This window comes from Cajanus cajan, chromosome 1 (assembly GCF_000230855.2).
Source record: "Cajanus cajan strain Asha chromosome 1, NIPB_CcT2T_4, whole genome shotgun sequence".
In the NCBI taxonomy this organism is placed as follows: domain Eukaryota; kingdom Viridiplantae; phylum Streptophyta; class Magnoliopsida; order Fabales; family Fabaceae; genus Cajanus; species Cajanus cajan.
The window spans coordinates 1,527,832-1,546,120 of record NC_138517.1 but is presented as its reverse complement, the minus strand read 5'-3'; the positions used below and the strand labels follow the sequence as shown (position 1 = coordinate 1,546,120).

Here is an 18,289-nt window from a genome sequence, read left to right as displayed (position 1 = left end):
TAGAAGGTTTGATGACATTTTAAGCTTGATAACTTGAACTCCCTTGACAATAAGGACATTTATTCTTTGAGTGACCTACATTCCTGCAGAGAGAACATCTTCTTGGTTGTCCTGGTTCAACCATATCCATTTCAGTGCGTATTCTGGATGACTTTGGACGACCTATTTTATTTCTAATCTTTTCCGGATTTGGTATGATTTGCGGTTCTTCACAATCCAGCCAATAAGATTCATTAGGCAGTTCACCAAATAATTTGTTATACACATTTGAAACATATTATAATGTGCATACCGGATCTATGTAAGATTTATAATCGTGGTGAACATGCTTACATGCAGCAACAACATGGGAGCATGGCATGTGTAGCTTTTGGAATTTTTCACAGTCACACCAGTTGTCATGTAGTCTAACTGTGAAAGTTCCAGTAGGTCGTGTTTCCCTTGGGTTAATGGTCTCTTGCACCAGAAAACGTGTACTGTGACGATCAAATTCGAGGACATGATGACTATTAGCCTTTGATTCTGCATCTCTGATGGCCCTATTCATTATTTCCGTATAAACTTGGCCAGCCCTAAGTTTAGCATCGACTTCCTTCCCCCTTTGGATGAATAAGGCATTACATCTCTTATAAGTCGACATGATGATTGCAGAAATTGGCAAATTTCTTGTTTTTTTAAGAATGGATTTAATTGCCTCAGCCAAGTTGGTAGTCATGTGTCCCCATCGTCGGCCACCGTCCCATGCAAGAGCCCATTGTTCTTTTGGTATGGTGTTGAGCCATTCAATTACACCTTCAGTTTCTGGTTTGCTCCTTAGAGTGTTGTAGTAGTAATTGAATCTTGGCTCAGTCATCCCATAAGCTGTGAAATCAGATTAGGAAAAAATGAACAATTTAGTAATGTTGAAATATGGTGAAACAAATTAAAGTAATTAAATGATGCTAAGTACATACCCATATTGATTATTAATTTTTTCCGTTCTGTATTCTTGAAATGTCTCATGAAGTTTTGAGCTATATGGCGAATACATAATACATGCACTGAATTCTCAAGTGTCCAACCACTGCCTTGTTTAGCGTACACATTTTTGATAGACTCGTGTTTGTCCGAAATTAAGCAAAGGTCATCTTGAGGGCAAACATGTCTTTTGAGATAATGTAGAAAGAAAAACCATGCCTCTTCTGTTTCACCCTCAACAATTGCAAAGGCAATTGGAAAGATTTTGTTGTTACTGTCTTCAGCCCCGGCCACAAGGAGAGTTCCTTTGTATTTGCCATACAAGAATGTGCCATCAACTTGAACAATGGGTTTGCAGTATTTGAACTCATCAATACAAGGTTTAAATGTCCAAAATACTCTATGGAATTGAACATAATGATGAACCATCTCACCTTGTTGGTTGTATAGTGGCCTTGTTTGCTTCTCAACAACAAATCCATTAAGAAATCCACTCATGGCACTAAGCAACTTGGGTAAATCATGGTAAGATTGTTCCCAGTTACCATGTAAGTCTTTAATTGCCTTTTGCTTTGCCATCCAAGCTTTGCGGTATGAGATCGTGTACCCTTCAGCACTTTTGATGTGTGCTATTATTGTTGGAATAGAAATGGATGGATCACTCTCCACCAAAGGAAGAATACTTTTGCTAATATATACATAGTCAAGGTTAACATGATCTTGTGTAATAATAGGTGATGAATAAGAATGTTCACCTGATAGCTTACGAAGCTCCCACTTTTGGCTTTTAGTAATAAAAGTCGTTCTGCACCTCCAATCACATGTACTGTTAACACAACGTGCAACAATTAATGTTAGTGACGATTTCTCGACCCTGTAATACAAACCTTTCTTTATATGGTATGCATTTAGAACATGTTGGACTTCCTCCTTTGTGTTGAAAGTCATGCCTTCAAATAGGCTGTCAGGAGAGTACTCGACGTCAACATGGTCAAGTGCATGTCTGTACTTGTTGAGATTTCCGTTGAAGTACTTTTGTTATAATTGAAATTTAGTTTAATTCTATCAACGGTCTCAAACACGGCAAGTATACCGGCCGTTCAAGTAGTAAAAATATCGTATCCACAGGGATTAGAAGGTAATATAAGCATTTATTGACTATTCGTGACTAAAGAATAATTCCAATTTCATAGTTTGTGCAGTGAATTCAAAGTTGTGACTATTGGAATGAAAGCTGTAAATAAATATTGTTTTGTGAGTGGAAAAGGTAAGGAATGGTATTGTGGTATTGTGAGGTTGTGAGGGTCAGATTTCACCAAACGTAACACTAATGTATCCTTAATCTCTTGTTGAATTCATTGCTTAGTCAACCCAAGAGTTTACTCAAACCTAATCCCTTAGAGAAAGAGCCTAGGTGCGGATATTGAATATCAATCCCTTGAGTACCCAATATCTACACCCGCATTACGGGCTAGGGTTTAAGACTACTAATGGGTCAAGCTCTATCCCTAGATACAATCACCACTAGGCATATGTTTCAGAACTAGTTTCAAAGGTTATTTTCCAATACCCATGGAACCTTAAATCATGCAAAGGGTGATCAATCCAAAGCAAGCATTAAGAATAGAAACAAACACAACAAAGAATAAAACAACATGTATATATATCATTAAAACCGTAAAGATTACAATAGAGTACGTTGGTTACATCTAACCCCACAAAATGGGTGAAACCACTCAACAAAGAGGGCAAATACAAAATAGAGATGGAAGAGGAAGTGAAGAACCGAAGGAAAGATCCGCACACGGACGATCCCAAGCCCTGGGAATCCCTTCCGCAGCTCCTGGAGGCGCCCAATGTGAGAATGGGGGTTTCTCCCCCGAAAATGGCTTCAAATACGAGCTTGGGGAGTCAGATTAGGGTTTCGCGCCCGGCGCATAAGTCTTCGCGCCCAGCGCGGGGCCTTCCAGATACTCTCTGCCTCAGGACAAGCCCGGCGCAATTCACATTACGCCCGGCGCAGAACCTCTTCTCTGCTCCTTAGCTTCTTAGATTTCCAATCCTAAGAGTCTTCAACTTTCCACTCTTCCTCAATACCTGCACAAAAAATGAGGTGGATTAAGGTATTGTTAGATGAATTTGGGTTAGTTATATCTGCACACAAAATGAACCAAAAAGAGAACAATTATATTGCAATGGTTCAAAGGATGAGTGGAATTTGTTCAATAAGTCTCATCCAAAAAGAGGTAAAATTGAGACTTAACAGTACTCTAGGTCGGTGAAATCTGTTTTCAAATCAACATTATGCATGTGTGAAGGAAAACTGAATGTGCTTACGTGCTGAGATTGTTGTACAACACAATCCTGTTCATCTTGTTCATCGTCTTGTTGGAGTCTTGCATCATCTTCCCCCTCATTGAAAGGACCAACTTCTTCTTCAGGAACTCCAACTTCAGCGACTCCTTCCTGTTGTTCTTCTTGTTGGACTCCAAATGTAAGGAGGTTGATAAATGATCCATGTGTATGAAAATCGTCTAATGATGGTTGGTTTTGATGGGAAGAAGGTTGGTTGTGATAGGAAGAAGGTTGGTTGTGATATGAAGAAGGTTGGGTTTCATAGAAAGAAGGTTGGTTTTCATACGAAGAAGGTTGGTTGTGATAGGAATAAGGTTGGTTTTGATAGGAAGAAGAAGGTTGGTTTTGATAGATAGAAGGTTGGTTTTCATAGGTAGAAGGTTGGTTTTCTTCTTTAGAAATAATTGGTGTGAGATCTGCATATAGTTGAGCAGAAGTTAGATGTTTAAGGGAACAAATCATTTGAATCATACCATGAACATCTTCATCGTCGGTAAGCTTGACAGCCCGGAAATGAAGCATTCCTTCGCCTACCACTTGTGGATACCGAAAGTAAAGTTGATCAACTGAATGTAGTTGTGGTAATGAAATTCTTCTTTGGATCTTAGCTTTCAACGCATCAAGTGTGATACGTGATCTAATTGATAAAAATATTGGGTCAGAGGATACAAAAGTATCCCCTTGATTTGTTTGAGTGATTTCACCATTGAAAAAGACTAACACATTGAAAGAAGAGGAAGACATTGTTGTAGACAAAGACTAACACACAGAAACAACAAAGCTTAGCTCAATTGCACTTTGCATTTGAACCCAACATTCGTATCATTTAAATAAAAGATGGAGTTAGGAGTCAATCAATTACATTCAACAACCGTAAACAATGCATTCATGACTCTGCACAAAGCATTGATTTTTCTGACGCTGTAGGATAAAGCATTCATGACACTGCATCAATGACACCCTGCACAAAGCAATAACTTTTCTGACGCTCTGGTACAAAGCATTCATGCCTCTGCACAAAGTAATAACTTTTCTGACGCTCTGGGACAAAGCATTGATGACACACTGTATCAATGACACACTGCATCAATGACACCCTGCACAAAGCAATAACTTTTCTGACGCTCTGGTACAAAGCATTCATGCCTCTGCACAAAGCAATAACTTTTCTGACGCTCTAGGACAAAGCATTGATGACACACTGCATCAATGACACACTGCATTAATGACACATTGCATCAATGACACTCTGCACAAAGCATTCATTTTTCTGACGCTCTGGGACAAAGCATTGATGACTCTGCATCAACCATTGATTTTTTCCACTATATATACACTACATACGATCCAACCCTAAACACACAACAAAAGATCATTTCTCTTCAGCTATTGCAGTATTGAATTTCGTTGCTATTGTTCTTCAAGAATGTCTTCTTCGTCTTCAACTATGTTGTGGAAACAACACCTCTATAGGTCAAATGAAACTCATCTTATGGTAAGTTATTATACATTGCATAATGTTTACAACTAATATTATCTTTTACTAACATTTCAATTCTACCATTTTCGTAGACAACAAGTGATCAACTCATTCAATCTTACTATCATTCCATGCCTACACCTGACCCAAGAATTGAGAATTTGTTGGAGTTTGCTGGCTTTGCCGAGGTTGCGAAAATAAGACATTTTAAAATCGATGATTGTTTGATAACGTCTTTGGTGGAGAGGTGGAGACCTGAGACACATACTTTTCACTTCCCAGTTGGTGAGTGCACGGTGACTTTGGAAGATGTGGCACTACAATTGGGTTTAAGGATTGACGGTAAACCAGTAACAGGACCAACTTTCTTTGACTGGGATGAATTATGTTACGAGTTGTTAGGCTTCGCACCTCCGAAAGGGGAAGCTCTAGTTGGCTCAAGCATAAAACTCAAATGGTTAAGAGACCATACAATTGCACTACCAGATGAACCCACTCAACAACAATTGCTTCAACATTGTCGAACATATATTTTAGGGTTGATCGGTGGTGTCATTATGCCAGACAAGTCAGGTAATAGAATTCACTTAATGTATTTACCATTATTGACTGACTTGGAACGTGCAGGACGATATAGTTGAGGTTCTGTTTATTTGGCACATTTGTATAGAGAATTGTATAGGGCAATCTATCCATCCTCAAAGAAAATAGGTGGATGTTCTTTGCTTCTACAGTCTTGGGCTTGGTATAGAATGCCCTCCATCCAACCAAGAGTCCAACAGGATATTACATTTCTGCTAGCATCGAGGTATGGATTAATATTTATACCACTTTAATACATCGAACAAGTAAAATATTTAACCTAAAATTTTATAATTGTACAAATGTTTTAGGTGGTCAGGAAGAGGGCTAAGATTTTCAGGGATGCCCCATGGATACTTACTTGGCTACAGATTAAGATATGACAACATGAACCATAACGAGGTAATACAATGTAAACTTCTCTCAAACATACTCTCTTATACTCAATTCATTCATACCTTAAACCTTTTTCTTTTACAATTTCTATGGATGCCATATAGGGAATTTCAGTCCTCACTGCCACCGCGTGCTTATAAGGATTCTAGAATATGGACTGCTTGTACTGCTTTAACTTCATTTGCAGTTGTAATCTGGCATCAAACTGATAGAGTCCAATTGCAATTTGGCTTATGGCAACCAATCCCCAACGAAGCTCATAATTTTGATAAAATGCACGACATAGACATGAGAGGATATAGCGACACCAACTGGGCTCAACAACATGCAGACTGGATTTCCATTTGGAAAGACAGACGCAAACATGTTATTTTTGGGGAACCACTTCAGGGGCCTCTCTAACACACTCCGGAGTATTTACAATGATTTCGTGCTAATTCTAAATTATTTCTTTGTAGCCAGTATTCTTCATCTTGTGCATCCACTTCTAGTACGCAACTCCCAACAACAACTGCAACAACATTCCCAATGGCTAGAGATAATCACCCACCTTATAGTGTGGAACAACATCCTCAGTCTTATTCATCATTTCATACACACCATGAACAATTCATGTACACACCACCATCAACAACAACTCCAACAGGTGACTTCATGAGCAATCTTTTCGGCATCGACGTACACACGCCACAAAGTGCATATAATTACATGAAAAACATGAATTTCCCTTCATTTTCGTCTTATCACTCTGAGGTCGGTGGAAGTGGTTCGCCAAATCCAGTCACCGATACTGTTAATATACAACATGACAAAGACCAGGTTGAACCACAACAACCACGCATTGGTCGTCGAACCCCAACAAGGAACCGACAACCTCCGAGGTGTGGAACGGGTGGGCATAGACATCATTAAAGTTGGATTCTAATTTACTGCATTATAATTCTGTTGTTGTTCTTTTTTATTCGATCTCCTATTTTATTGTTGTATTTTGTTCTTATTTCAACTTGTTCATCTCAATTAATGTTGTTTTTATCTAAAGTTGTCATTTATCATAATATTTTATTTTTTAAAATATTTTATTTAAAATTAATTTTATTCAATTTTATTCTTTAAATTTAATTTTAAATACATTTTTATAATCTAAATTTAAAATAATAACTAAATTAATTATTTAAAATTTCATTATAATTTTTTTAAAAATCTATATATTTTAAACTGAAAAACTAAAAAAGAAATTATAAATCTGGAAAAAAAAAACTTAAAAAAAAAAAAAGGCCTTTGAGAAATCGGTTATCGGGTAACCGATTTTTCAAAGGGATTTTTCAAAAATTTAGAAAAATCCCTTTGAGAAATCGGTTAACTAGTAACCGATTTCTCACCTAAAATACTAGATGGTATATTTAGGTAAATATATTTCACTTTAGGTTATTTAAATAAATAAAAAAAAGGTATATTAAAAAAAAAGTCTCAAGGTGCATGTACAATCCGAAAACTGTTTTTGGTTTTTGGAACGTTATATAAAAAAAAGGATTAATCATATTAAATATTTAATTTAAATTTTAAATTATAATATAATTTCTCAACAATCCCCCACTAATTTAAAATTATGAAAAAAAATGGTATTTAATTATATAATATATATATATATATATATATATATAAACTTAAATATTTTAATGGAGCATGATATATTATATTTTCAGTACAAGGAACCTTCCGGGTTTGAGCCTTATACCTAGTGTATATGAACTTCCATCTAAGAGAATATGGAGACATAATTGTCTTGAGTCATGTCCCTTTGGCCAAATTTTAGAACATAACACGTATAATAACGGTGTTCATTTGAGTTCTAATCAGTGGAGTGCATTACGGCCTTGCGCATGTATCTTGTTTCGTGTGTATCATTTAGAGATTTTCCATATCTCACAGTAGCGGCCCCACCACCACACTCACTAGGTGAACCCTTCCAAGGGTGGTTTGTGACACCCACCCCTACAACAATTGTCATTGGGTCCATTAAGAGGTATTTTAATTTTAACACAATAAATATAAATATTTGAATACCTCAACCTTATTACGGTCACAGTTTACTTTAGAGTACACCTCGCCATAGGAATGGAACATGCAATAATTTTGCAATTTACAATGGTGTACTTAGTTAACAAACAATTTCGTTATTACCCATTGAACTCCATTTATGGGATCACCATTTATGTGGAGACGGGTGTCCATTGTTGCAACTAGTTCATGGACTTTAGTCCCATTCCCCTTGACGATTCAAGTACTTGTTGACGCGTCAACCCTTTTGTGAGTGGATCCGCAAGATTATTTTCAGACCTGATAAAATCAACAGAAAAACACCATGAGCTATCAAATTTCTAATGGATTTGTGTCTTATTCTCAATTGCCTTCTTTTTTCCTTAAAGTTTTTGCTAGTAACTTTAGCAATGGCAACTTGACTATCACAATGCATTGAGATTGGAGGTATAATTTTATTTAATAATGGCAAGTCATATAGTAAATTTTTAAGAAATTCAGCCTCACTACTAACAGTATTTAAGGCAATTATTTCAGCTTCCATAGTAGAACGAGAAATAATAGTTTGTTTTGCAGATTTCCAAGCTACTGCACCTCCAGCTAAAGTAAAGACATAACCACTGGTAGATTTAGTTTCATCAGAGTCAGAAATCCAATTTGCATCACAAAAACCTTCAATTACAGCAGGATAACATGCATAGTGAATGTCATAATTAATAGTTCCTTTAAGATATCTAAATAACCTTTCTAGAGCAAGCCAATGTGAATGATTAGGATTATGAGTATATCTTTCTAACCTACCAACAACATATGCAATGTCCGGTCTTGAGAAATTAGACAAATGCAACAAGAAACCAATAATTTGAGAATATTTAAGAGGAGAGACACTTTCACCAATATTTTTCTTCAATTTAATACTAGGATCAAATGAGATAGAAACTGGTTTCACATCAAAATAGTTAAACTTTTTTAACAATTTTTCAATATAATGTGATTGTGTCAAAACAATACCATCATGATTCTTAATCAACTTAATACCTAAAATAACATCAACAAGACCAAGATGGAGGCAATTTAGAAATTAACAAACTAACAAGCATTATGTCAGGCAAAGTAATTTCTTTCATTTTCATATCATAAATAATATTTTCAAATTCATGAACTTGGTCAGAGAAAGGTTTTCCATCTTCCATTTGAAAATAAATCATTCTTTCACAAGAGTATTTTCTTAAACCGTTTTCAGCAGAACCATACTTTAGTTCAAGTGCGTCCCATAACTCCAAAGCAGTTTTTGTATGACAAAATATTTTATAAATATTATCAGATAGAGCACTCAAAATACGACCATGACACAAAATATCTTTATCACTAGAAGAACTAGCTTCAACCAAGGCACAATCAAGACAATTTTCAGATTTTCCATTTAAAATAATAGAAAATAAACTTAACTCTGTAAGCCAAAATTTAATCTGTTGTTGCCAACATAAAAAATTTTCACCATTAAATTTTTCTGGCTTACTACTCAAAGACTTTAAAATACCCATTGCAGACATGTTGATATTGAACAAGAAAAGAAAAGGATTTTTCTCTCTAAGATTGTTAGAAAATAAATTTAATAGAACACAAAAAAATATATTTAGATTTTCCAATAAAACCAATATCAACAACACAATGAACATTATAAAATTAAAACAGAGTAATCAGTAACAACTAATTAAACACAAAGAGAAAATTAGAATATTAAATAATAGGTTTAGAGTAGCCTAAGTTGAAGTAGCAGAGAGCTATCCTTAGAGAGAAAACGCCCCCACTGCACTGGTAATTTAAAGTCTTATAGTGTGCTCCTCTCCCAAGATACGTCAACCCGTTAGACCGTTCGAGTGCAGCGAAAGATCCTCGAACCAAAGAGCACCACTCCAAAATTATAATTTTGTAGTAGAAATAATATTGAGGGAGAGAGATCAAATGAACTTGCTATGTGTGTATCTTTCTCTTTTTCTCACGTATTAATATATGTATATAGGCAAAATTGAATTTCCTTTTTCAGCTTCAACAATACGTGCAACAATTTTAAAATTTGTTTTGCTAAACTTTTGGAAAAAAGTGCATGTACTGTGCTAACTAATAGGAAAAAGAAAAAACCGTGAGTCTTGGTCAAGGTGCACGTACAATCCGAAAACTGTTTTTGGTTTTTGGAACGTTATATATATAAAAAAGGATTAATCATATTAAATATTTAATTTAAATTTTAAATTATAATATAATTTCTCAATAACCTGTACCCGCACCTGGTCAAACCGCCCGGTTAAAGTCGGGACGAGTTCGGGTATTACTCGCGGGTACGGGTATATTTGTCATTCCTACAACTAAGGGACTTTGGGCCGAGTTAAACTCTATTTTAAAATCTAGTTCAATCAACATTTCTCTATACATATTTATAGGCTAAAATTTAACACCGTTTGTGAAATTTGAACGGAAGTCTCACATTGAAAATTTTAAAATAAATTGGGACTAAATTGAAACTAAAAATTAAAGTGAGACTAAATTAAATTTTTTTAATATTATAAAGGATCAAATTAGGGTTTTAGCCCATATTTATATTTATTCATAAATATTTATGTATATATTATTGTGTGTGTATATATATATATATGCATGTTATTTCAAAAGGATAAGTCTCAGATTACTTGAACAACTTAAGTGTTGAGCCTTTATATATTAAAGTGCTCCTAACATTTCTAAAAGGGCAAGTAAATGGTGTTGGACTCGTGCACATAAAAATAGGTCTTGTGAGTCTGTTGTAGTTCAAATTTATCTTCATTTTGTCACTGGTCATATATATATATATATATATATATATATATATATATATATATATTTATTTATTTATTTATAAGCCAGTTATTTTATTAAATTGAAATAGAATCCATTAAATTGAGAGTATAAAAAATAAAATTAAATGTTAATAGCCTTCTAATTATTTCATTACACTAATTTCATTTACACACGATTTCCCTTTCCAAAGACAAGTTTGAATAGTGGATATTGGTTTTTTTTTTTTGTGTATGATGAATAATGGATATGAACATTAAGATGTGGGACATGACATGATTGCATAAACAAAAACAAAGATAAAAGTAGCTTTGTGCATGTCGCCGTGTTCGATATTTTCGATATCCATTGCATTACTTTCGTCTGTTGAACAAACCCATCAAAATATAACTCCCGTCGAGCGTTATCCATTAAAAGTTGAAACTCCATCTTAGTTCTATCTTCCCTTCAATTAGCATTTAAAGGATTTTTAGTTCCAAAGATTTCTAAAAATAGAAAAAAAAACCAAATTTCATATATTTTGTCTTATTTCGTTAAGGCCTTCAATTTAAGAGGAAGAGGAAAGGCTATTTTTGATTCCAATGTCAGGGCAAATATGAATTTTATAAAGATTTACAATAGGATTATATATACTTTGTCTATAAAAAAAAAATCTGAATTTATATTCTCCGGGCAAATATGAAATTTAATAAAGATTTACAATAAGATTATATATATTTTATTAATAAAAAAAACTTAAATTTGTGATTGCTTAAATTTAAAATAAATTTATTTATAGTCTCTCAAATTTAAAATCAATCTTTTTAAACTATATAATTTATATAAAAAAAATCATGTTTTAGTCCCCGTACTCAAAATTTAAACCATAAAAAAATTGAACTTATATTTTATGCAGTTATTACCGCAAATATTTATATTATAAATTCCTCGTACTCAAAATTTAAACCATAAAAATCATGTTAAAGCCATATTTATATTATAAATTTCTTTTTTTCATCAATGTATAGGTAAATATTTCAGTTGATCATAACGAGGAAAAGAAAGCCATGAAAAAGTAGTGTAAGAACATTCTGTAAAGAAACATTCAAGGCAAGTATCTTTCGATCTTTGAAGAATGATTTAAAACATTATAGTATTTTTTAAACTTGTGCTACAAAAAAGACATGTTTCTTATTTCATATATGTATAAATAATATACATTTTTAATATTTTTTTGTGATTACTTAAATAATTATGCTCACATTTACTGCCTATACTTAGTTACATAAAAATACTAGAGGACACAATTCTGATTAAGTGGCAAATATTTTTAATAGAAAAATGATTCATCTTTTAAAATTTACCAATCGAAAAATCTTTTGAAAGTTTAAAACTTTAAAATATTAAAATTAAAGAAATATTTTATCTAAAGTTATTGACAGATATAAGTTATCGAGTAATTTGGAAGATGAGTTAGAAGATTTTTTCAAAACATATAGCATTTCTTTTTTCATTATAATTAATAAAACTAGTTATTTTAGTGTGTGTGTTTTTTTTTTCTTTATAAATATAATTCGAATTTGATATTTTAAAAAAATTAAGCATATATCACATATAATGATCACCTCTACTTCTCTTAATGTTCTAAATTGATTCCAAAATAAAAGGTATGTATGTGTTATATTGGATAAACAATAACAAGGATTACTTCGCATATCACAACATTTGAGATGAAAAGATAGACTAGTAAGACAATTATATCTAAACTAGTATGAAATATGCAATTTCTTGTCCAATTGAGTTTACGAAATGCTCTTATAGTGATTATTTGATTTAACACAATAAAAACTAGTGTCAAGAGAATTGTGGTATCGATTCATCAATTTTGTGGTATTTATTTGTAAATTTCTATATAGGTAAAATAATACTTTCAATTATGATTTTATATTTATGAGTCTGCCTGTGTTTGAGAAACCATTTATATCAATGCAAACTGAGATTCATTCTTTTCAATGCACCAAATGGAGAAGTTAGGTTTTTTTTTCTTTTCCTTTGAATGTGGATTTGTAATTTTTCAACGATAAATCAAACATTCACTCTATACTTAAGTCAATGATCAAATTTTAGTTGTTAATCTAGAAACATAAATATCAAAACTACATATATTAATGAGTTTTTATTAAAAAAAATATTTAACACTACTAAGTGTCTCCTAAATATAAGAATATTTTAGAATGATTGTATCATATGGAGCTTGTGATATACTAGGGCATATGTCTGACAAAATTTTAAGACTCCTAAGCAATAAATTGGATTTGGTTGTTCCTGCCTCATTTGATTTCTCTAATTGCAATATATGTCCTCTTTGCTAAATTGAAAAAATTTCCATTTACTTGTCATAATAATTTTTCTAATTCCATTTTTGATCTCTTACATTGTGACATATGGGGTCCTTATGGCCATCCCACCTATAATGGTATGAGGTATTTCTTAACCTTGGTGGATGACCACTCAAGGTACACTTGGATACACTTATTTAGCATAAATCAGATGCACCAGCAGTAATAAAATGTTTTTTCAAATTTATCCAGAATCAATTTGGAAAGAAAATCAAACAAATGAGAAGTGACAATGCTAAGGAACTTCTCCTGACAAAATTCCTTGCTCAAGAAGGAACTCATCACCAATTTTCATATCTGGAAAGACCTCAACAAAATGCAGTGATAGAAAGAAAACACCAACATATCTTAAATATTGCACGAGCTTTATACAACCAATCCAACATCCCTATCTCATACTAGGGTGAATGTATCCAAACAACCACATACATTTTAAATAGGCTACCTTATCCAAACACCAACAATACTTCTCCATTTCAATTATTATACAACAAAGAACCGGACTATACGAGTATGCATTCTTTTGGCTGCTTATGCTACACAGCTACTCTTTTGTCCAAAAGAAACAAGTTCTCCCCTAGAATTCATCCTTGCATATTCCTTGGATATCCAAATGGCACAAAAGGTTACAAAGTTCTTGATCTCACCTCAAATCAAATTCAGATTTCAAGAGATGTTATCTTCCATGAAAGTATATTCCCCTACAGAAAATATCCTTCCAACAATAATTTTGATCCTTTTCCTGATTTGGTCATCCCTCAACCCATATCTGATCAGCCTATTTGTAATGTCTTAGTTTTTAGATACAATTATTATTATATAAATATGTATGATATCTAATTATATTATAATATTTTATTATTACATACGAAACAACTTATTATAATATATATGATAACATATACATATAAAATAGAATGGTTCAATGGCTTGTTCTATAATGCATAGAGACCATAAGATACAAGTCACAAGATCAAGTCATGCTTTGTCTCGATATATATATATTTTAGTAATTAAATAAAATTTTATTCAAAATCTATAAATATACACATGCTGCAATATATATAGTAATTAAATAAATTATATGGAAAGATAAATGTAAATTCGATTACGTAAGACATTACTCGTAATAACTAGATAAAACATATCAAATATAGGATAAGAGAAAGTAAGAGTGAAGGAAACCTTGTGAGAGAAGGGAAAAGCGAGTAAGATAAAAACAATCTTATATATCTTTGAGAAACTTTACTTCTCTTAAGGTAAGGGAGAGGAAAACTCTATCTTTTTAAAATTTTATATGTTACTATGTTTATTTAATTATTTTATATTTTGTGTGTATTTATTTAGTGAAGTGTCCCTAATCTCATTTATTTGCTTAATCTATGATAATTTTTACTTATAATAATTAATAAGGTATTCATAGTTTATGTTGTTTAATTATTTTATAATGATTATTATTGTCATTTACATGATTGGTAATCTTAATATATTATATTTACGTAAATATTTTTTTAATGATAAATATTCAAATTTATTTAGCGTAATTATTTTTATGATTAACTACAATATAGTTTAGTTAAAATATATTTGAATCGTCTTGTTGTTATTTCTTCATGTATTTAATTATGAAGATAAATATTATTCTATGGTCATAAGAATGAAAGTTTGAATTAATTTGTAATTGGAAGTTTAACCTTGGGGATTTAAATGAGTAAGGATTTAAGGTGAAAAATTATTTTGTTGGTCGATAATATGATAATGTTCATTTATCCTGACTAGTCACTGCAAGTGTAATTCAAATTTTTATGTATATTTTCTAGTATTAACTATTGCTACGTATGTTATGTAATTATTAATATTTATTTGAAATTTGTTCTCACTCTTTATGTTTCTTGTGTAATATATTTATAAAAATAAATAAATAAAAATAGATGGACCTACCAACACTTCCAGGACCTTTCACTTCCATCATCTTCGCGGTATTTCCAGGAACTACTTGGTCTGTAGATGTCGTTGCCAACTCAGTCACTTTTCAAGGATTGGCACTATCAACTTTTATGTTTTCTCCTACTCAAGAAGTTCTAACCGTTATTGATGGACCGATAGTGGTCACCTTTTTCCTACCTCCAACAAACCATGTTAATCCTATAGTGAACTTGTATCAACCCGACATGTAAGCATCATAAAATTAGTGTAAGAAATAAATAGTTTATAAGTATGTACATTATTGTAAATATTTTTGTTTAATATATGATGCAAATATAAAGTGCTATATGTAAACAAGTTTATAAAAAATTTCTTTTGCTTTATGTATAATAATATTAATGATATAATGTACATAATTATTATATACGTATAATATTGGAATTAATATTCACACGACTAGGCGGTTACACTATTCCTTATATCGTCCCCTTGACTAACCAAACACAAACTACAGATATAACTCAGCTACCTAGAAGATCAATAAGAATTACCAAACCTCCAGCCTACTTACAAGACTATCAATGGCAACCACCTATTACCAACACTGTGTTATATCCTATAGAAAAACAGCCATCTTATGACAAACTATCACCTTCCTATATGAACTTCATCTACCAAATCACCAAAACCTATGAACCTTATACATATCAACAAGCTGCGAAGTTCCCTGAATGGAAACAAGCCATGGTTGAGGAGATCAGGGCATTGGAAGAGAACAATACATGGACACTTGTCCCTTTACCAAAGAACAAGAGGCCAATTGCTTGCAAATGGGTTTATAAGCTTAAACATAAGGTTGATGGCACAATTGACAGACACAAAGCTCGGTTAGTAGCTAAAGGCTACACTTAACAAGCTGGTGTCGATTTCAAAGATACTTTTTCCCCGATGGCAAAGCTGACTACTGTGAGAACTCTCTTGGTTGTTGCTGCAATTAAGAATTGGCAACTCATTCAGCTTGACATAAATAATGCTTTCCTAAATGGAGACCTTGAAGAAGACATTTACATGACCATTCCACAAGGGTATACAACACCTAAATAGGGGATGGTTAGAAAATTACAAAGAAGTTTATATGGCCTCAAACAAGCCAGCAGATAGTGGTTCTCTAAGCTCACTTCTGCTTTGATTCAACAAGGGTTCAAGCAATCTACAAATGATTACTCCCTCTAGAGGAAAAGGTTCCAATCTACTCATTCTACTTGTGTATGTTTATGACATTATAATTGTCGGATCCAATTCTGCTCAAATTCAATCTGTACAAGGCTTCCTTCACACTATATTCAAACTTAAGGATCTAGGAAATATGAAGTATTTCTTGGGTCTAGAGATTGTCAGAAACCAACAAGGCATATCTCTTTGTCAAAGAAAATACACCCTGCAACTTCTAGAGGATACAGGAATCCTAGCTTCCAAACCAGTGAAGTTACCTATGGATCCTACTCTTAAATTGAATAATACAGATGGAACGCTCCTGCAAGATCCTTCTATGTACAAGAGACTTATAGGGAGAATGATCTACTTGACCATTTCAAGACCTGACATTAGCTTCACTATTAATAAACTCGTATGGAGCCTGTGATATACTTTTGAGAAATATTTTAGGTGTATCTTACAATTAAGTTTTATGGTATTGATTTAGCCCATTTATATCAATTGAGATGAATAAAACTACAAATTGAACTTATTTTATTATTCAAAATTATTATAAAAAAAGTATGACAATATTTAATCAAGACCTTTTTTTAATTTAGAAAAGTCATGTAATATTCAGTTAAGAAAATTAGAAATTTTAAAAAAGTACATGAAAATTTTGTGGTATTTTAATTAAGAAAATCAATATTTTTTTAACATTAAAATTTGGTGACATTTAATTAAGATATTTTTCACTTAAAAAAATTATGTTGCTATTAAAAAACAGAGAAATTTCAATGAATCATTTTGATGGATGTACTTTGTGAGACTTTTTATTATAATTTATATATAATTTACTCATTCAATAATTTTACCAAAATTATTAAGATTTTACATGAATTTTTTTTCTTCGTTTATTTCTCTCTTTTTTTCTCTCGCCTTTTTTACTTCTTCCTTATCTCGTCTCTCTCTCTCTCTTTCATATCTCATCTCTCTCTCTCTCTCTTCCTTATCTCATTTTTTTCGCTTTCTCTATTCCCATGTCTTATCTATCTCATTCTTATTTTCTTTTTGTTCTTCTCTCTCATTTATTTACTTTTTGTTCTTTTTAATTCTATTTTTTTCCTATCTTTTTTATCTATCAATATTTTTTTGTTACATTTTTATCTATCTTTATCAATATATTTTTAATTATTAAATATTATATATCACTATTTTTAAAATTATTAAAATTTAAATTTTTTTAATAAAGTTTAATATTGAAATTAATTTTTTTTAAATATATATTAAAAATATATTTAGACAATTCTACTTATTAATAAATATTATAAATTTATACATATTATTCAAATTTAATAATATGAATAAAAAAATATAAATACATATGTAAATAAATGTCATTTAGGGAGACATAAAAGTATAATCAATTATTTATTATACGATTAAAAAAATTTATCAATTTTATTTTTTTATTCAAATCTTTTTATTTGTTATTTTTTATTAATTATATTATTTTTTTAAAATTCATATTATCCTTTGAAATCTAATAACATTCTTTCAAATCTTATAAATTCTTAAGATACAAATTCATATTACAAAATTTTGATTAAAAAAGTCTTTTAAAAAATTTAAAAATTATTAAATTTTTACAAAAATATTTTAAAATCGAAAAAACTAATCTCAATTGAATTTACTCCTTAAACTTCTTTTTAAAAAAATATTAATATTAATGTACTCGATCTATAAATAGATTAAAAAAAATGCGATGATGATATCGTTTAATTAAAATTCCGAGTAAAAAAGAAAATTAAAATTCTTTTCCTATAAAGAAGACAAATCTATAGTAACTGAATTTGCAGACTAAATTAATCACAAATAGTTAAGTAATTGTAAATCTTAATTACCCCTTTATTAACCTCATTTTCTCTCTTCCAAATTTCAACCAAAAGAAGAAGAAAAAAAAAAAAAAAAAAGATAAAGTGACATTTCACACACACAAACGACAAGCACAAGGAAATTAAAGAATAACCGAACAAGATAAAAAAATGCATCCAAGTCAATGTCAGAAAAACATAGTATACAAGATTCACTCACTGGCAACATACACATTAAGAAATGAATAATGAAAACAGAAACAGCCTCATCTTATCTA

At 31.6% G+C, this 18,289-nt stretch overlaps 1 protein-coding gene across 1 annotated transcript; it reads right to left on the bottom strand.

The window, feature by feature from the left end:
* Nucleotides 1-431: 431 nt before the first annotated feature.
* Nucleotides 432-2,082, bottom strand: LOC109788661 (uncharacterized). The gene has a single exon (XM_083072320.1). It carries the CDS (start codon nucleotides 1,903-1,905, stop codon nucleotides 850-852), a length of 1,056 nt encoding a protein of 351 aa, XP_082928446.1. The 5' UTR covers nucleotides 1,906-2,082; the 3' UTR covers nucleotides 432-849.
* Nucleotides 2,083-18,289: the final 16,207 nt, after the last annotated feature.

Coding starts and splice junctions, on each gene's coding strand:
- LOC109788661 (XM_083072320.1), bottom strand. CDS start 1,905: ATGACTTTCAACACAAAGGAGGAAGTCCAACATGTTCTAAATGCATAC.